Here is a 21,353-nt window from a genome sequence, read left to right as displayed (position 1 = left end):
ACCCTGACTGGAAGGCCCTGGAGACGTCTGTTCCATCTGGTTGAGCCTTGAAGGACCTTCTGGCCCTAAAGCTTCCCTGGCTTGATTGACAGTCAGTTAATGGCACTGCTGTGGCATGCCTCTCTCCCCACTCCCTGCCATCATCCCTAAATATCTCCCCTGAGCCCTGTCCCCTGTGCACTGGTGTGTCCCTGTGCATGTGTGTGCAGTGCGTGTCTGTCTTTGCATGCCGGTTGCTTGACCCAGGGCTCCAGAAATGGGAGTCTTGGTGTTCACGAGGCACTAGCTTTGGTGGCATGGTAAGGCCCCAGCTATTGCGACACACAACCGGGTCCTGCTCAAACCTCTGCATGTGTAAACTCATCTCTAACTCAGAGCTTGGGGGCTGGCATACGGGTCCCAGCCTGGGAGAGACCCTCAGATCAAGAGATCCTAGCGTGTGCTAGGATCACGCTCAATCCATCTTAGTTAGACCTGGGCGGCAGTGTCATGGGTGAATCAGAAGGAGAATCAGGCTTCTCATATAGGATCTGCTCCTGTGTGACTTTGGCCAAGTCACTTAACTTCTCTGGGCCACTGTCTCATCATCCGTAAAATGAGTGGTTTGGACCAGATCTTCATGTTCAGAGCTCTCCAGAGAAGGATCTTTTGGCCCCAGCAGCTGGAACTCCCATTCTAGGAAGGGAACTTTTTTCTGGGGATATTGGGACCCCAAGTTTGTGTTGACAGAAGTGACCCCATTAGTCTTCTTCCTGCTAGTCAAGCAAAGCCCTTTGCTCTCATTGTAAATTTCCACAAGTCCCAATTATGGGGATTCTACTGTGGCTGGGATTTTCACAGAGATGACACTTTTTTTTTTTTTTTTTTTTTTGCGGTACGCGGGCCTCTCACTGTTGTGGCCTCTCCCGTTGCGGAGCACAGGCTCCAGACGCGCAGGCTCAGTGGCCATGGCTCACGGGCCCAGCCGCTCCGCGGCATGTGGGATCTTCCTGGACCGGGACACAAACCCGTGTCCCCTGCATCGGCAGGCGGACTCAACCACTGCGCCACCAGGGAAGCCCAGAGATGACACTTTTATCTTCTTTGAGAGCTGTGAAGGAGGAGGGCATGTGAATAAATAGACACGTAAATTAGTAGCTTCCTGTTCTGTTCCTTTAGGGACAGCCACCCATGATGCCCTCCTGGTGTATAGAGGAGCAGGAAGAAAGCTGTGCGCTGCCTTTTCCCTTCTAGAACCTTTCCCAGGTTCTTTTTAGCCCAGCCCAACTGCCCTGAAAAAGAGGACAGGGGAACCAGCAGAGAAAACAGGAGAAAACCCTCAGGACCCGTACTTCCCAGGGTCGGCCTGGAGGAGGAGCTGGGTAGGAGAGCCGCTGAGCCAGTCTGCAGCCGCCGTGTCGTGGGGATAGGCAGAGAGCAGCTCGATGCTTCCTGGCATGATTTACCTTGTTGGCCCTTTCCTGCAACAATTAATCACGTGACCGCGTTTGTGCACAAGAGCCCCTCAGAGGGGGCCGATGGGCTGTGTACAGTCTCAGCTGCATTTAACCTGATGAATGGAGCTCAAGCAACCTGCTTTGAAGCTTTGTTCTGCAGTCGGTTTGAAGTATTCCCGGTGGGTTTTGCGCATTCCTTACTTGTCTTCCATAGGAGACTTCAGAAAACTGGTCCTGAGAAAGGAAAAATTGCAACTATAAAAAGAGGCACTAAAACCATCAGAAGAAGGGTTGTAGTGATTTAGCTTGAAGAAAGCTGCTTGTCAAACATAAGCAGCAGCAAGACTGTCGTGTACAGCAGGGCAGGCTGTGCACTGCACAACTCCATGGATTCACTATGATGTAAATGACATCCTGGTGTTGTACAGTGTGGCAGTTCTCAGTGGCAATGATGTCACATAGATGAGCAGGCCCTATCTAGGAAAAAGTGGCCTTCCTAGGTGATGTCCTTACAGATGTCCCAGCTATAAGAGAGCTCAGACATTTGTTTCTCTTCTGAAATCCTTGAGTAAATCTGGACATTAGCATTGGGGGTCTCAGATGGGTAGGTGATAGGATAGGAGAGAACCCGTGGGTTAAGGGCAGAATTTTGTGACAACATCTGTCTATGGCAGAGCTGTCAGTGTCTACGTCACTTTCTCCAATAACTAGATGTGAATGAATTTTAGGGTGAGCTGGAAAAGCAGCTTCTACAAGCAAACCCCATCCTGGAGGCTTTCGGCAATGCCAAAACTGTCAAGAACGACAACTCCTCACGATTTGTAAGTAGGAAAGCCACATGGGTTTTCTGGAAAAGGCTTGGGTGCCCTGGTTTCCCCTCCTGCCTGAGAATGCAGAGTATGTGTGTGCAGGGACGTCTGAGGCTGAAGGGATGGAGGTGTGCATTGCAACAGCATTTTGCTCTGCATCTCCAGTCCTGTCTTGACCTTACCACCCTGCAAGTGCTCCAGCCACTCACTCCCTCATTCATTCACTCACTATTCATTCAACAAATATTCTTTCAGCATCTGCTTGCTAGGCTCCCTGTTAGAATTTGACATTCATAATTCATTCAGTAAATATTTACTGAGCACCTAGTAAGTGCTAGACACTTACACCCAATACTCATTTATTTATTCAGCAAAACATGCATTGAGTACCTACTATGTACCAAGCACATGCAAATTTCAATAAACATTTATTATATACCCACTGTCTACAATCATTCTGGCAGGCATTTTTACACACACCATTCTCTCTCTCTCTCTCTCTCCGTTTGGCTCATTTTCATTAAGCGCCTACTGTATAGCATACCCTGAACTAGACAGCAAACAATTCAGACATGGTTCCAGGCTTCACAAGGCTTGTGGCCTAGTTGGGGAGCCAATAGTCAATGATGCAGGACTTCCCACACAGGCTTTCCCAGGTTCCAAGGCCCCCCCCCCCACTTTCTCACCTGAGCCTAATGGGGGAAGGAGAACTCTGAACACAGGTGGTTGATGACACTTACACAAAAATTATCTTGTTGTACAAAAGAAGTGGGGGCCTCCACTCCATAGGAGAGTCAGAAAGATACTTTTTTTTTTTAAGAGGAATGATGCTTTTTTAAAAAATTATTTTGTTTATTTATTTTTGGCTGTGTTGGGGTTTTGTTGCTGTGCGTGGGCTTCCTCTAGTTGAGGCGAGCAGGGGCTCATCTTTGTTGCGGGGCTTGGGCTTCTCATTGCGGTGGCTTTTCTTGTTGTGGAGCGTGGGCTCTAGGCGCACGGGCTTCAGTAGTTGTGGCATAAGGGCTCAGTATTTATGGCTTGCGGGTTCTAGAGTGCAGGCTCAGTAGTTGTGGCACATGGGCCTCGTTTTGCTCCGCAGCATGTGGGATCTTCCCAGACTAGGGCTTGAACCCGTGTCCCCTGCATTGGCAGATGGATTCTTAACCACTGCACCACCTAGGAAGCCCAGAAAGATACTTTGATGAGGAAATTTGGAGGAAAGACTGCATCTGAATTCCACTAGTGAGGAGGCCCCTGCTGATTTGTGGGTGCCCCTCTGAACTGTCAGTCACCAGATGGGACCCTGTGAAAAACTCTTTGTAGAAACCTCTGCCCCGCCCACGTAGAGCTGCTCTGTGGGTATCTCTGTGTCCTGCATATTCACACGCATGGGCCCCAGCCTTGTCAACCCCAAGACCCACTTCTTATTACAAGTAATTATGCGGTGTTCCCTTTCCTTCCCTGAAAAATTAGAGTCATAGATAACATCACCTACTACACACATCAGATTAAAAAAAAAAAATAGCACAATGCCCTTGCTATAATATGAAGGAGAAATAAAACAATTCATAATTAAAATGTGCATTTCAGCATATCAGACCACATATGAAGACACAATGAGCTAGTCCGACACTTGCATTTATATCCAGAATCACTGTGACCTTGACAGCTACAAATGCAGGCTGAGACGAGGGGGAGTTCGTCCGGGGACTGAAGCCATGGGATGGGATTTTCCAGAATGATGACATACTCTTTGGAAAGCTCTGAACCAAAGAACAATTTGCTCTCGAGTTACATGGATATGACATTCCTACATGAGAACAACATTAACATTTTTTGTGTGTTTTTACCTAAAACACCATTAGGGTCTAGGCTCAGCTAATTATAAACAGGTTTTTCACCTCCGCGAGTGTCAGGTGGGACATTTGGAAGTCATAGGGTAGGTGGCTAATGCTTGGTGTCTGGGACTCTCTCGGTCATTGCAGGATGCCCAGCATCCTTGGCCCCTGTCCACTAAGAGCAGTAGCTGCCACCGTCATGTAACAATTCCAGTCCCTCCCCCAGATTTCCAAAATCCCCGTGGCGTTTGTGTTGGCTGCACCAAGAAGCACTGCATTTGTGCGTTGTAACCCAGTGCAGTTCCTAGGATGTCAGTAAATGAGAGCAAATTCAAAGTGAATCCCTGCCATGTCCCCACTCACTGGTGCCCCAGGTCTTCTCGGGAGGAAGGCAAGATGGCTCCAGGACCAGCAGGCTCCTCTGTTACGGTTGCAATAGCGTTCATTGTCCTGAATCATTCTACTGTCTGTCTCGCTTCCTGATGGAGAAAGAGTGAGGGTTTTGTCGAGGCCCAAGCAAGCCTAGGGGACGGTGCCTCCCACCACGTAATCACGGGTGGGTGAGGGCGGTAAGGATACGATCCTTTGTCAGCTGTTAAGAAAGCAGGAAAAGGGCCGGTGCTGCCAGAGGCGGGACCTGGCTGTCCTGGGTTCTGTGGTTCGGCTGAGGCAGAAGGCAGGTGGATTGGCATCTTTTCCAAGTGGAGAGATCTGATGGGCTGCGGGGCTGGGGGCATGGCCGAGCCCTGCCTACAGAGCCTCCTATGCAGGGCCTGCTCAGATAGCGCGGCTCCCTGGCATCACTGTTCATGCTCACCTGCCCCAAAGAAGCGGTTTAATTCGCAGCTGGATGAACTTGGGCTTGATTGATCATGGAGGCCCAGCGTGTTTCTGGGCAGTGGGGCAGCAGGGGAGGCCTCCAGCCACTGGGTGTGGCAAATGTGCCTTCTACTCATGCCTCTACCTCTTAGGAGCACTACCACACTGGGCAGGTCCCACTAGCTTTCTTGGCCTCAGTTTCCCCACCTTTAAAATGGGGAGAGCTATGATGGGCTGAGGGTCATTGCAAGAGCAAGTGAAATTGATTTGAGAAAGTGTTTTCTAAGTTCCTCTGTCGCCATAAGGCCCTCGATCTTCCCAGCTCAGGAGATGCTGACCTGTGAGATTCTTGAGTGTTTGCAAGAAGCTCTCTCTGGTTTTCTTCTTTTTCCCTTGAATCCTCCCTGACTCCTCTCTCCCCACTTGCCTGCAGCATGAGGGTGAGGGGCTGAGGCTGGGGAACCCACCGTGAACTGTGTTTTCCTGTTGGCAGGGTAAATTTATCCGCATCAACTTCGACGTCACGGGTTACATCGTGGGAGCCAACATTGAGACATGTATCCTTTGCTGAGCCTGGGCCACCTGGGACTCCCACCCTTGGTCCCACCAACCTCCTGCCCAGAGCCTGAGGGGGGCACAAGAGCCACCCCTCTCTCCCCAGGCGCTTGGGTACCATCCAGAACGAATCTCCCCTGGGGTTGTTTTCCCCTAACAGCAAGCCTTGTAGTGTGGTGGTCCCCAGGTTTGGGGACCTCAAGCAGCCTGTGTTTGATTCTGAGTGGACCTCTCCCTAGCTGAGCGACCTTGGGCTAGTTACTCAACCTCTCTGTGCCTCGTCAGTGAAATGGCGATGATAATAATACCTGCCTCATAGAGGTGTCGTGAGAATCAAGTGAATTCATTCATGTAAAGCTCTTAGAACCGTGACAGAATAAGGGCTGGTTGAGCATCGGCTATCGTGAGAACTTCGCTTCATCCTTTTCGAGCCAGGGTCCAAGGCTAAACCCGGATCCCTTGTCCTTCTTAGGAACAGGGCGGCTTCAGCCCACAGACAGGACATCAATGGAAACAGGACTTTCCCAGAGGAACAGCCTGCTTCTGGCAAAGCAAGCAGGAAGCTGTTTCTGTAAATCTAAGGAATCAGAATCCCACCAGCCCACCAGTGCCACCTGTGCTCCTTAGCACCCCAGAGGGGGCTCAGGGCGTGGCTGGGGTCAACTGACCAGGCCCCATCCCCACCTCCCAGAGCTGGGCAGGGATTAAATGAGATACAGCCAAAGACACCCATATTCTCCTACGGGGGGATAAGGAGACCATAAATAGCCTCGTGTGGGCTCAGAACGGGTATGGCCACCAGCTGAGTTCTGGTTTTCAGAAGTTTCTGGATTTGGGAATTGCAGATGAGAGTTTGTGACCCTGTATAATAAGAGGCGTTGGGAGGAGAAATTAGTCTACATGACCTGACATGACAGAGCGGGGGTGGGGGACACAGTCTAATCCAATGGATTTGGGAGCACAGAGAAGTGATCATTCATTCTTCAGTGGTTAGGGTTTTGCAGATTTTGTCATAGTCAAGTAGAGCCTGGTTCTTACATGGGGAAATCCACCTGGTACAAGAGCCCAACCACCCATGGGCCTCCCTACCATCCCCTCCCCCCATGGCAGAACAGCTCTCCTTAGATTGATTAGTGGGTCATGTTTACAGTCTCCTGAGGCTAGACAGCTAGGCAGCTGGGTCACGGTCACACAGCCAGCCAGAACTGGTACCCAGCTCTCGAAGCCCAGCCCCTTGTCTGGGGTGGTTTTGGCTACCGCAGACACTTGGCGTTGTCACTTCCTAGCTCTGTGCTCCTGGGAAATTGAGCCTTCCCCGAGCTTCCCTGGGCCTCAGTTTCCCTATATTGAAAATGCAAATAATATTCGCACTTAGCTTCTAGGATAGTTTGTGAGGTGTAAATGAGAAAATGCACGTCAAACATTTAGCACAGGGATTAACGAATCATAGAGGGTGTAATTATTTTTACTCTGTAATATCTAAAGACAGCTCACTCTGCAGAAGAGGAGTTGGTGACGGCTGCTGGGGAAACATCTCATTTCATGCCCCTCCCATAAGTCTTTCATCCTGGAGTCCTTTGACTCCTGTCTTTTTATGCTTTTTTTCCCCCACTCTGTTCCCCTCACTTCTCCCCGGCACTGGGGCCTGCCAGCAGCACCCAGTGGTCTCTTTTGGATCTGTGAGCCAGAACTGGAAGGTCAACTCATGTGGACCAGGCGTGGATGGCTTGACTCTGCCCCAGCAATCAGACTCTTCAGAACACTCCAGGGAACCTCTCCCGGGTCCTGGAGATTTCCCCTCCAGCAGCTGGTGTGACAAGGATTGGGGAGGAAGGTCATGTTCCCACAAGAGGTACACGTGGTATCCCTGGGATTCTTAACTCCTCCCAAACCAGATCTGCTAGAAAAGTCACGGGCGATTCGCCAAGCCAGAGACGAGAGGACGTTCCACATCTTTTACTATCTGATTGCTGGAGCCAAGGAGAAGATGAGAAGTAAGTGATGAGCAAGGACGTGTGTTGGGAGATCTCAGCCCTCCCTTTCATCATGATCCAGGGTTAATCGATCAGCTGTTAACACAGAGTCTGAGATCCTGCCAGGGAAAGAGCTACACATCTCTGGGCAGCATCTCCTTTGTGTGAGTGAGTGTGGCTTCTGTTCAGTCATTCTCATTTACTGAGCACCTACTATATGACATAGTAGATGTCCATTTCAGTTAGGCATTAAATAATTCATTAATCAAGCCCAGTTAGACTGGACGACATCAAGTCCAAATAGACACAATCTGTGCCTTCCAGGAAGGGAGAAAGACAATTGCCATATTTGCACGTTTACAAAAGTTGCAGGTATTTAAGAGGCATTCTGATTGTATAAGGAATTTGGAAGGGCAGTGGAACCAAGCACTTTTCATTATTCCTGTTTTGAAAATAACTTTGAATTGACCTTTTTGTAGGGCAGGGGTCACCTATATTTTTCTGTAAGGAACCAGATAGTAAATCTCTTAGGTTCTGTAGGCCACACGGTTTTTGTCACAACTACTCAGCTCTGATGTTGTAATGCAGAAGCAGCCATAGGCAATGCCTAAACCAATGGGCAAAGCTATGCAATAGAATTTTATTTACAAAAACAGGAATGTGCTGTAGTTTGCTGCCCTCTGTTGTAAGGAAAATATTTTTCACATAAAAACTATATACTGTATACCAGACTCCAATAGGAAATTATACATTCTAGGCGTGTAGAAGAGTTAATCTACTAACTGCAAAGAATATATAAATCACAGCTGAATAAAGGAGTATACCAGTCAATACAAGTACATAGTATGGTCTACATTCTAGTAATAAGTTTAAGTCCTAAATTTTAGGAGAACAGTACAAATTTTGCTTCCCATCAGTTTTGTGACCCGGGGTTAGTTATTTTGCTTAGAAAATTACCAAAAGGATGTGTGGGCTGGTACCTTTGCTGTGATGAGGTGTATTGCAATGTTCCACCACTAGGGGGAGCAGCGTTCCTTATTTAATCTTGTTGCTTGGCATCTGGAGCAATTTTGGATAAAAGAGGGGAGGCGGAATGGATGTTAGTGGCACATAGTTAAATTAGCAGATATAGTGCAGACACGATGGCGTGGCCCAGAGGGAAGCGTTTATATTTTTCTTCCACCTCTTTGGCACCAAAGTCAACAATTTTGTTGTTTGGTAACCTGGGTTCCAGTTTTGTGCTCTGCCTCCAGTCTCCCAGAAATCAAGAGAGGATAAAATCAACAACTGAGATCCCTAGGAACCACTTGTATGCTTGATGATAGATCTGGGAAGAGGTTAGGCTTTTAGGGGGAGTCAAATATTTCCACATGTATCCATGGTCTGGATAATGAAATCTTGGCAAAGACTCAAATCCTTGTGACTTTAATCAGGCATTTCAGTTAATCCAAAGGCTTAATTGGTGTCTCGGGTCAACTTAACCTCAGCTTTATCAAGTAGCTTCCTAGTGACTTGACCCAGGAAAACCCTTTGTTTAAAAAGAAGAGCATCTTGCTGAATTCCCTCCAAAAGTATAATCAAATCCAGCCTAATTAAAGATTGATCTGGAAGAGGACACTTGATATATTGGACAGTGTCATAAAAGCAAATAGTATAAGAAAAAAAGAAGGAATTATAAATTTGGGAGAGAAAGGGATGAATAACAACAAAGGAATGTAACTACAGAGTATGACTTTTCAGAGAATAATATTTGATAGATGTCATAAACAAGGAGTTGACAAATGTTTTTACTAAAGGGCCAGATAGTCCATATCTTAGGCTTTGGGGATCATTTTTGATTTGGTTTTTCTTGCAACTACTCAACTCTGGCTGCTATTGTAGCATGAAAGCAGCCATAGAAAATAGACAAGGAGATGGGAGCAGCTGTGTTTCAATAAAACTTTTTTTTACAAATAAGAACCTGCTGTATAAAAAAATAAAAATAAAATTCAAAAAAAAGAACCTGCTATTTAAAAATATAAATAAAATAAAATTCAAAATAAAAAGAGCCTGCTGTGTTAAAAAAAATTAAATTTAAAAAAAACTTTATTTACAAAGATAACCAGCAGACCAGATTTGCCAATCCCTAACATAAGCCTTATCTACTGATTCAGCTAGAAATAATTTGAGAAGAGGGAGGCTAAATGGTAAGAGCAATTGTAAGAGCACCAAAGCTTTTTTCCACCATAGCAGGAAGTCAATGGATAATATCTAATTTTGACATATCCAGAAATAGCCATTAATATGATATATAAAAGTAATATATAGTAAGCCTATTACATAGAGAGATAATGATAACTACCAGAAAAAAAACAGTTAAAAGAGATAAAAGCAGTTATTGTAGGGTAAGGTAGGAGTTGGAGAAAAGATGGAACAAGCAATTGGTATTTTTATTATAAACCTTTAGATAGTAATTAATTTTTTCTCATAAATATATTTATTAAGCTTAACATGTTTGGTGAAGATAGGACAAAATCAACTATTACACAACATATATAGAACAAAAATCACAGTGTTAATTAGATATTAGATGTCCACATATGTGGTAAAATCATATACAGCTAAAGAATTATTTGATTATTAAAGAAGGAAAAAGTGGGGTGATTCAGGGACAAATGCTGATGAAGGTTGTAAAACGAGGGTGCCTTTTTCCTCCCTCGGGATGCTCGTCAAGTTCACATTAAATTCTGTTTGATCAGTGTTGACTAGAAGCTGCAAGTTTCATTTCTCAGGCTCTTAGTACGAGCATCATATCAATAGCTCAGTCATTGATTTTAAAAATCCATGTGTATGTGTGATTTTGATAAAAGTTTAATAGATGGATGGATAAAGATTAATCTAGCTTTTCAGAGCTTTGTTTCTGAAGGCAGGGTACTTTTGGGCAACTGAGATAAAGGTGTCTCTTCCTCTGGGTAGATGCAATGTTCTGTCAGGGGTCATGGCTTAGCAAGTGGAGCCAACAATGGATTTCAGCTGCCAGGCACTCTGGGGCAGTGCACAACCTGCACCACTGTATGAGGTGGATGATGGCTTCTATGCAATGAAGCAGAAGGAAGGTTTAAACTGTCCAAGTCTTGGGAAAGGGAAAGAAATTATGATGGGCCAGACCCTTTACCAGGTTCCTGTCTCCTGTTCAAAATAGAAGTGTGCCTTCCTGACCACCACCCCGTCTTCCTCTCCTTCTAGATGACTTGCTTTTGGAGGGCTTCAACAACTACACATTCCTCTCCAATGGATTTGTGCCCATCCCGGCAGCCCAGGACGATGAGATGTTCCAAGAAACCTTGGAGGCCATGGGGATCATGGGCTTCAATGAAGAGGAGCAGCTGTGTAAGTCTTCCCACCTCGAGGCGGGGTGCTGGTGAGGAGAGCGAGGTTCCTGCTCTCGATACTGATACCAGGAAAGCTTTACCAGAAGTCCAGGCTCTTGTTCAACTCGTCCAAAAGAGTTTGGGCAAGGAACACAAGGCACTAAGGAAAAAAATAAACACACACCGACATACACACACACACACACACACACACACACACACATACACACACACACAGACACACACGTGCACACACACATACTGAGGCTGAGTAGCAAGAGAACAAAGAAGTTTATTTAGTGCAGAAGTGAAAATTACATACTTAAAGAAGAGTGTGGGCATCCTCGTGAGTGAGGGGTGCCCCGCAGGGTTGTTGATCCCCCTTTTATCTTATTTTTAGCCCTTTGAATGGGTGGGTGTTTTTGATTAGGGGTGGAATGTTCATTGAGGGGGAAGGTTGAGGTGTGGCCTGGATTACACCAGGTTGCATCAGCCCCCAGTCTTGTGCATTTTTCTGCAGAAACCACTGTACCTGTGCTCTAAGAGATGTTTTCCCTTACATTTTCCTTCACTAGTCAAGCGCCACGGGTGAAAAGTCTTATAGGGTCATCAGCAACCTGTGCATTTTTATTTGCATGCTCTACAGTTTTATTGGTCAGTTTCTTGTTCAGATGTTACAAAATTTCTGTGTTGGATACCATTCCTCCATGCGTCATGGCCTCGTTAAATGCAAAACAAGGAGGTGGCTTTGCCTTCTGCCTAATGCCTATACATGAGGAGGCTGTCCTTGGGCCCGGCCCTGTCTTTCCTGCCTCAGTACCACTGGAATTAGTTAGGGACTTTTCTCTGGTCAGGACAGATTTCTGCTCTCTGAATTCCCCACTCCCTCAAAAAAAAAAGGAGAAGGAGAAAAATTAATATTACTTTAGGTGGTTTATTGGTGTTTTAGAAAGGTGGCTGCATGAGTTATGGCTCTTTTGGTTACAAGTGACCAAATTGGCTTAAGCAAAAAGGAAAATGATTCACTCATAGAGCTGAAAAATTCAGGGATAGTGGTTTCAGGAACAGCAAATTCTAGGGACTCAAAGAATGTCTTTAGAACTTGGTCTCTCAACAACATTGTCTTTAAGTAGGAAGTAGTTTCTTGGCAACAAAATGGCTGCTGTGGCTCCAGCCCTTACATCCATTGGTTTTATGTCCAGCAGAAATGAGCAGAGTGGATTCCCTGCCTGCACCCCTGAATGGAGTCATATTGCCTAGGTTGACATGCATATTCCTGAGCTACTCACAATGAGCCAGGGTTGTTGAAAGCTCTGTTATGTCTCTTTGTTATGGTCTCGATTCCATTCTTGGAGCTGGAGGTAGAGAGGTTGTTGGCCTCATTGAGAACATGTAGGTGGAGGGGAGGGTGAGTAATTGAGGCAGTCGGTGTACTTGGGTTCTTCCTGGAAAGGCAGTTCTGGTGATGGACCAATATTGATCAATATCATCAACCAATGACCAAGAAACACATTTCGTCCTGAGAATAGGAAAGCTCATAGAGATATTTCTGGTTTCCATACTGTGCAAGAAACACTTTTTCTTCTGGGTTAGATATGCCTCAGTACTCAAGGTTAATCTCTTTTGGGAACACCAGGACAAGATTGTGGAAATTTTCGCTTTCTTCCCACACCCACACCCCTTTGGAGCCCCAGAATAATGGCTACAGTTGCAAAAATGAAACTTATAAGGAAGGGCAGCTCCTTCAGAGATAACTTGGGGCCCAGAAAAAAGAAGACTCCATGAATGAGATAACAAATGGGTGGTGTTTGTGGATTTTGGCTAGGATCCTACTTCAGAATCCAGTGCTTACAGCATCCCTTCCTTAATGACATCAGCTCTCCAAGAATGATTCATTTTATTTGGAACATGAGTCAGTTTTTACTTCTAATCTTTGCTTTAAAAAAAGAAAATACAACTGATGATTAAGTACTTGCTGTAGGCCAGATATTTGCTAAATACCCTCCCCCTTTTTTTTTCGGGACTTCCCTGGTGGTCCAGTGATTGGGACTTCGCCTTCCAGTGAAGGGGGCGAGGGTTCGATCCCTGGTCGGGGAGCTAAGATCCCACATGCCTCATGGCCAAAAAATCAAGGCATAAAACAGAATAAATATTGTAACAAATTCAGACTTTTTAAAGACTTTAAAAATGGTCCACATCAAAAAAAAATCTTAAAAAAAAGGAAATTAATGGGGTGGAAAGGGCCATATACACAAATAAACAGATAGCGACATCATGACAGGTACCTGAAAAGAGATACAAATTACACTCAGAAGTCCAGAGACTGTAACAAGTAGCAGAAATATCATTTACATAATTGTGACTTTAAGTACAACGCTCCATGGGAAAGCAATGGCATAAGAATTTCAGATCCACTGTAATGAGAAACACAAGTTTGTAGGTGACCTTTTTTGTCCCACAATGAAAGGTCTTAAATGTCAGGGTTATATTTCCTTTTTTTTTAAATTTAATTTAATTTATTTTTTTATACAGCAAGTTCTTATTAGTCATCAATTTTATACACATCAGTGTATATATGTCAATCCCAACCGCCCAATTCATCATACCACCATCCCCACCCCACCGCGGCTTCCCCCCCTTGGTATCCATACATTTGTCTTTACATCTGTGTCTCAACTTTTGCCCTGCAAACTGGTTCATCTGTACCATTTTTCTAGGTTCCACACACATGCGTTAATATATGATATTTGTTTTTCTCTTTCTGACTTACTTCACTCTGTATGACAGCCTCTAGATCCATCCACGTCTCAACAAATGACCCAATTTCATTCCTTTTTATGGCTGAGTAATATTCCATTGTATATATGTACCACAACTTCTTTATCCATTCGTCTGTCGATGGGCATTTAGGTTGCTTCCATGACCTGGCTATTGTAAATAGTGCTGCAATGAACATTGGGGTGCATGTGTCTTTTTGAATTACGGTTTTCTCTGGATATATGCCCAGTAGTGGGATTGCTGGATCATATGGTAATTCTATTTTTAGTTTTTTAAGGAACCTCCATACTGTTCTCCATAGTGGCTGTATCAATTTACATTCCCACCAACAGTGCAAGAGGATTTTCTTTCCTCCACACCCTCTTCAGCATTTGTTGTTTGTAGATTTTCTGATGATGCCCATTCTAACTGGTGTGAAGTGATACCTCATTGTAGTTTTGATTTGCATTTCTCTAATGGTTAGTGATGTTGAGCATCCTTTCATGTGTTTGTTGGCAATCTGTATATCTTCTTTGGAGAAATGTCTATATAGGTCTTCTGCCCATTTTTGGATTGGGTTGTTTGTTCTTTAATATTGAGCTGCATGAGCTGTTTATATATTTTGGAGATTAATCCTTTGTCCGTTGATTCGTTTGCAAATATTTTCTCCCATTCTGAGGGTTGTCTTATCGTCTTGTTTATGGTTTCCTTTGCTGTGCAAGAGCTTTTAAGTTTCATTAGGTCCCATTTGTTTATTTTTGTTTTTATTTCCATTACTCTAGGAGATGGACCAAAAAATATCTTGCTGTGATTTATATCAAAGAGTGTTCTTCCTATGTTTTCCTCTAAGAGTGCTAAATCCCCTTTTTAAAAGAATGTACCAGAATGTTCAGTTTTATTTAAATACTAAAAAACTGGAACAAACCAAAATATTGATTGATTGAAGGCTTATTTAATTATTTGTTGACCTTATGAAAGAAAGCAACGGGACCTTTTAAATGGTCTTAGAAAGACATTGCCTTACGTGGAAATGCTTCTAATATATTTAAAGTGAAGACATCAGGGAACAAAGCAATGTGCTAAATGCTTTATATGCATTACTTAATGTCAAAACAACCCTAAGGGGTGGCCATTATTACCTCAATTTGCAGGTGAGGAAACTGAGGTACAGAGAAGTAAAGGAAATTACCCAAGCACACACTGTTGGAGCTGGGACTCACTCAGGTCTCATGAATCCCAAGCCCCACTTTATGATTCACTGTGCTCTGTTTTTGTCTGTGGGAAGGTGGGTTTTGTCCTTTAAACTTAAAAAAAAAAATCTGTGTCAGAACCAAGGTATTGAAACCAAGGTTAAGAGGGGCCCAGAATGTTCTACAATGTGGACTCGCTTTGCTGGGTGATAAGTGATACAGAAGCCCACCATGAGATGGTGGTCTCTTCTCTAGTCCCTTTCAGTTCTTCTGATGACTTTCAAAGAGAGGAGCAGTTTGGCACCTACTAGGTCTTCAGCCCCTCCCTGACACTTGCTAATCACCCTTTTAACCCTGGAGAGTAGACCCCAGGCCCAGCACCTTGGGCAGGCCCTAGCCTCTTGCTAGCATTTGATAGTATGGTTTATCTTTCCTGTATTTATTTTTATAGGTGTCATCTATTTATGGCAAGGGAAGCTGATTTTTCACTTAAGATAAAGTTTTCTACTTAAGTGAATCATAGGAAAGAGAAGTGAATGTAAAGAAAAATGTTAAGTAAATAGTAGAACAGATGGTATGCCTGTAGAACAAGCATTAGGATGAGGGTGTACAAATGACTGACACCCATGGGACACGGACTTAGACCAGTGTGTATACCAACCTTGATTATAAATCTAGGGCTACTCCCAACCCTCCCCAAAGAAGCCAAAGGAAAATGGGGAGCTGACGGTAGTGTCAGGCCTGACCCCTGGAGCTGCATGAGGTTCCAGGTGACCAGTCTCCTCTGGTTCCTGGACTTCAGCAAGGGAGAATTACTTGCCCTAGATTGCACAGGGAGCTAGGAACAGTGTAAGACCATCATAATCATTGTGACATCATAGCAACTACTGTTTATTGAGCACTGCCTGGGTTTAGGTGCTATGCATTTAATCCTCATGACAAGCCTATGAAGCAGGTGGTTTTATGGGCCTTCAGATGGTGAAATGGGCCCAGAGAGGCTAATACCTGACTTGAAGTCACACAGCTGCTACCAACATGGCCAAGATGCGAACCCCCGGCAGCTAACTCCAGCATTGTCCTCATATCGTCCCAGGGACTGTCTAGGTCCATTTCCAGGTGTCAGTCATTCACAATTGATGCCGCTTCTGGGTTTCATCTGTATCATCATTGTTTGAATATTTTTATGCCTAGGGTGGATTTCTATAGCCCCATCCACTCTGGGCTTTGTCTAAACAACAGTTCCGTACAATCACTAAGTATGTGTCCTGGTTATACAATTTGAAATAAATTAGAATAAGTACCTAACTATTGAAATGTTTTAAAAGTTTCACATACCACCTATAATCATCCACCCTGTGTACATGTGGTACGTCTGCCACATGTTGGGAAAGCCTATTTCCTGTTCCTCAGTAATAAGGGTGGCGTATTAGTTTCCTGAGGCTGCTGTAACAAATTACCACAAACTTGGTGGCTTAAAACAACAGGAATTTATTCTCTCATGGTTCTGGAGGCCAGAAGTCTGAAACCAAGGTGTGGGCAGGGTTGGTTTCTTCTGGGGGCTCTGAGGGAAAATCCATCCCAGGCCCCTCTCCCGGCTTCTGTGGCTGCCGGCAGTCCTTGGCTTGTAGACGCATCACTACAACCTGCCTCCTTCTTTACGTTTCCTTCTGCCCTGTGCATCTTCTCTTCTCTCTGTCATCAGGTCACTTGTCATTGGATTTAGGGCCCACCAGATCTCATTTAATTGCATCTGCAGGGATCTTTTTTCCAAATAAGGTCGCATTCACAGGTTCTGGATGGTCATGTCTTTGGGCGGCCACCAGTCAACCCACTACAGGTGGCTACTTCTATTTAGCACCTACTGGGCCAGGCCCCTGGTTTGCAGCATCTCTCCTGATATAAACGTTATGAAGCAGGTACTGCTGTTACCCTCTCCATTTTGCAGATGGGGAAACTAAGGCTCAGCAAGGTGAGGCTGGACTTCCTAACACTAGAGTGCATGCTTTCAACCACTGCCCCAGACTGCCAGCCCTTGGCACCCTTGCTATCTGGGCAGCCCTCTCCACTTTGCTGTCCACCAGCTCTTGTGACCTGGGAGTGGTGACAATTCTTTTGTTATTTCTGTGACAGTGCTATCTATACCACAAAGTGCAAACCAGCAGTGCCTGAGCCCTCAAGAGAGATTGGCCTCCACAGCCATTAAAGTTGTCAATTTTAAACCTGGGTAGATTTCACATAAAAATCTGGGTTTCCATCATCTTTGGAAAAATCAGAAGCCTGGCAGCTCTGGGCTTGCCTCCCCCGCAGCCATGATTGGAGTAGCAACTCTCCCCTTTCATGCAGGGTTGTGGCCCCCGTGAGTCCCCACAGTCCCCATCAATCTGCCTTGCTCATTTAGACCAGTGGTTCTCAGCTAGGGGTGAGTCGGCCCCCGGGGGATACTTGGCAATGTCTGGAGACATTTTTGGTTGTCCCAACTTGGGAGAGGGTAGCACTACTGACATCTAGTGGTTAGAGACCAGGGATGTGGCTAAATAGCCTATAAGGATGATAGGATATCCCCACAACAAATTATCTGGGCCAAAATTTCACTAGTGCCCAGGTTGAGTGCCGAAATTCACTGCTTACCCAGGCTCTGCGGGCATTCCAGCAATCCTAATTTAGACCTGCAGTTTAAGAACTGTGAGTATTGGTCTTGACAGTTTACTGACCCCCTTTCATAGATGGTAGTAAAGAAACTGCCTCAGCTGTGCCCTATAAGCAGAAGCTCTGTTCATCTTTTGGGTGTGGATTTTTGCAGTGGTGAATGGGAGCATATGGGTGGCTGATCTAGGCCTTTCTCCTCCTGAGCTGGGCCAGGTGTGAGGACAGCTGTTGTAAAAGGTGGTCACCGCTCGTTTGGCCTAAGGAACCGGAGGAGGCTGGAATCTCTAGGTTTTGTTCTTGGAACACAGTGATTTCTTCTTGGAAATCCTGGGCGATTTGCACCTGAGTTAATCTAAAGCCACGCATCTGCATTAATCAATCCTCCCTCTATCCATCCAACCAACCAACCATCCATCCATCCATCCATCCATCCATCCATCCATCCATCCATCCATCCATCTTCCTCCATCTATCTATTCATCAATCCATTGATTGATCCATCTATTATCTATCCATTCATTGATCCATCTATCATCCGGTTTCCTTCCTTTCATCCATCCATCAATTCATCTTCCATCCATCCATCTTCCATCCCTTCCCATGTGTCTGAACACACCTGTGTAACTAGTACCTGTTATAACTAAGAGAACATGAATACCACCAGACCCCATGAAGCTCCATCTTGTAGCGTCCCCCAGTCAAGGATGACCACCATGCTAACTTCTAACAGCATAGTTTTGCCCGTTCTTGAATGTTCTATAAATGGGACTTATATGATATGTTCTTGTTTACATTTGGAGTCCTTTGTTCAGCATTAGTATTTGTGAGATAATACAGCAATCTTGTTGTTTGTAGTCATAAATCATTCAGTCTCCTTGCTGTATAGAAGAGGTTGACAAACATTTTCTGTAAAGGGCCAGAGGGTAAGTATTTTAGCCTTGGTGGGCCATACGATCTCCATGGCAACGGTTGAACTCTGCCAGTAAGCATGCAAACCGCTATAGACAATATGTAAGTGAATGAGTGTGGCTGGGTTCCAATAAAACTTTATTTACAATGGCAGGCATTGGGCCGGATTTGGTCCACTGGCTATAGATTGCCATCCCCTGCTGCATAGTATTCCACTGTAGGGCACGGTTTTTAGCAACCATCCAAAAATATTCTGCTCCTCCCAACGGTTTTTAGCAACCATCCAAAAATATTCTGCTCCTCCCAGCCAGGTTTTCTCCCCTCTTAGCAGGGAATTGGGGTGCTTTGGCTTTCTCCTAAAAGCTCAGAACTGAGTCTTTTTAGGGGAAAGATGTAGGCTGGCTCTGGGTCTTCAATGACCTTTAGACTCCAAACCTTGGTATTGGCATTTGTGTCTTATCTGTACTTCTCTCCTCACTTCAGCCATATTGAAGGTGGTGTCATCCGTCCTGCAACTTGGGAATATTGTCTTCAAGAAGGAAAGAAACACAGACCAGGCGTCCATGCCGGATAACACAGGTGCTTGCCGCTTTTTCATAATAACTGATGACTTTGGTGATGGAAGGGAAGGTCACATTGTCTTTGGTTATTTTTCTGGATGAGGTTATCTGGGGCCTTAACAAGAACTAGACTAGATTATTATCACTTAGTTCTCTCTTTTTTCAAACTTTTCACTGCTTAAGATCCTACGTGGAAAGTTCTTGAGTCAGAGAGTGGGGGGAAAAACTAAGTTTTGGATCAGACAGGATCCTTAGGGAGTGCCTCTTCTAAAAACCCCACACTCATTTGTTTTATTAAACAAATATTTTTGAGCACCTGCTATATGCCGGGCACTGGGATACAGCAGGAAATGAGACAGGGACCACCCCATTTCTTATGGCATATATGGTCTTGTTGGGGAGACAGACCTCACGTTTCCCTGCAGTTGGGATTGTTGGATAAAATAAAGGATGCCCAGTGAAATTTGAATTTCAGATAAACACTTTTGATAGTAAGTATGTTCTAGGCAATATTGGGGACATAATTATACTAAAAAGTGTTCATTGTTTATCTGAAATTCAAGTTTCACTGGGCTTCCTATATATTTTTCCTAAATCTTGACAGCCCTACCTGCAAATAAGCAGTGTTTCGTGTTTTGAAAAGATGGCCTGGCTACCACCATGCTTGTTGGCGGCTGATGTAAAAGGATGACATAAGTTCCCAACGTGCTCACCTGTGGCCTCACATCGCCGTCTCAGGCTGTATATTGGGTTGCTTTTCCAAGCTCCCAGTTTGACTGCCAGTTGTTTCTTACGTGTTACACGCCCAGATATAGCAAGTTAAAGGAATCCTCGCTCTGAGGAGAGACCCTCAGGGAAAGAGAAACCAAAAGAGCACCCTTGAAAAGAGATGGTAAAAAATCCTAAAACTACACTATTTATCGTCCACCTCACACATCCAAACTATCGTGTATCACTAGTCTTCACGTTAAGGAAGCAGCTAATGGACCTTTTTTTTTTTTTTGGAGAAAAAGTTTTTATGCAGAACTACATGAATACAGCAAGAACCCACATGTTCACCATTCAGAATTGACATTTGTGAATATTTTCAAATACATCTTTGTCTTTAGAATGAAGCAAAACACAGTATAGAGAAGACTGACATCTCTTATTCTCCCAACTGAGTCCCTGAACCTCCTGGCAACCACAGTTGTACTGTACCACATACCCTTCTGGTTTTATGTTTATAATTTCACACACATGTATCTGAACAGTATACAGTGTTTCTTTGTGAGTGTGTTTTTAATTTACATGAATGATGTCACTCTGTAGGCATCATTCTGCAACTTTTTTTTTTTTACTCTGTACTCACAACTGTCTAGATCAGGGTTTCCTAACAGTAGCATCCCCTAGTGTGACAACCAAAAATGTCTCCAGATATTGCCAATGTCCCATGGGAGCAAAATCATTCCCAGCTGAGAACCACTGGTCTAGAGAGAAAGAAAAAGCCAGGTCATTGCTTTAACTGCTATTTGGTATTCCATCTTATAAAAATACTGTGATATATTTGTTTGCTCCCTTATGAATAGACATTTAAATTGTTTCCAATATTTTTTCCACTACATACACTGCAACATATATCTTGGAATGGTGGAACAAATGCTTATTGAATTTAACTATATATCATGTTCATACCTACCTCATTTAATCCCATTGACAACCTAACAAGGTACCAGATAGCTGATCCTTTTTGTAAGCAAGAGCCTGGGAAGCTAAGTAGATTTTCCAAAATCACATGGCTAGGAAGTGGGAAAGGAGCAAGGATTTGAACCTAGTTCTGACCCTAAGCCCCCAATTGGGGCCCACCTCCAACGCAGCCCCATCATTGCCTCTTGTAGCCAAACACTGGGGGTGAGGTCACGAATGACAGCAGTTTTTAGGACTCTTTCATGCTATGTTCACTATCATGCTCCATCTCACCAAGGAAAAACCAAGGTATCCACAGATCACAAATCTCCCATGTTATGTGCCTTCTTTCCAAGCCTGCACTTTTGTGATACACTTAATATGCTTCTTTTCTCCATCCAGCTGCTCAGAAAGTTTGCCACCTCATGGGAATTAATGTGACGGATTTCACCAGATCCATCCTGACCCCACGTATCAAAGTCGGGCGGGATGTGGTACAGAAAGCTCAGACAAAAGAACAGGTAAATGATGCCTTTGCCATTTATTCCTGCACTTGTCATTTATTCCTGCAGAATCTTCCATCCGTCCAGCCCTCTAGCCATCCATCCATCCATCCACCCATCCATCTGTCCATCCATCCATTCATCTGTTACCTAACAAAACTTGGGTCCACTCACCAGCCACACAGCAAAGCCAATTTGCTGACACTGAGTTGTGGTGAAGGAAAGTACAGAGTTTATTGCAGGTGCCCAATGAGGAGAATGGGTGGCTCATGCTCAAAAGACCTAAACTCCCTGGTGGCTGTCAGGGAAGGGCTTTTATTGTTTTTGTTTTTGTTTTTTTTCT

The 21,353-nt window shown here is 44.6% G+C and overlaps 1 protein-coding gene across 4 annotated transcripts in view; it reads left to right on the top strand.

Annotated features, from left to right (window-relative positions):
- Positions 1-21,353, top strand: part of MYH11 (myosin heavy chain 11) — a 121,530-nt gene that overhangs the window by 60,476 nt on the left and 39,701 nt on the right. For all 4 annotated transcript variants that reach the window (XM_060031798.1, XM_060031797.1, XM_060031800.1 and 1 more), the window contains 6 exons: positions 2,165-2,257; positions 5,396-5,459; positions 7,353-7,451; positions 10,656-10,799; positions 18,766-18,861; positions 20,910-21,028. In XM_060031798.1, coding sequence (XP_059887781.1) covers positions 2,165-2,257; positions 5,396-5,459; positions 7,353-7,451; positions 10,656-10,799; positions 18,766-18,861; positions 20,910-21,028 — 615 coding nt within the window. The remainder of the gene's footprint in view (positions 1-2,164; positions 2,258-5,395; positions 5,460-7,352; positions 7,452-10,655; positions 10,800-18,765; positions 18,862-20,909; positions 21,029-21,353) is intronic.

The sequence above is a fragment of the Delphinus delphis genome, chromosome 15 (assembly GCF_949987515.2).
Source record: "Delphinus delphis chromosome 15, mDelDel1.2, whole genome shotgun sequence".
NCBI lineage: Eukaryota > Metazoa > Chordata > Mammalia > Artiodactyla > Delphinidae > Delphinus > Delphinus delphis.
Note: the sequence above shows the minus strand (reverse complement) of the source record. Positions and strands in the feature narration are given on the sequence as shown.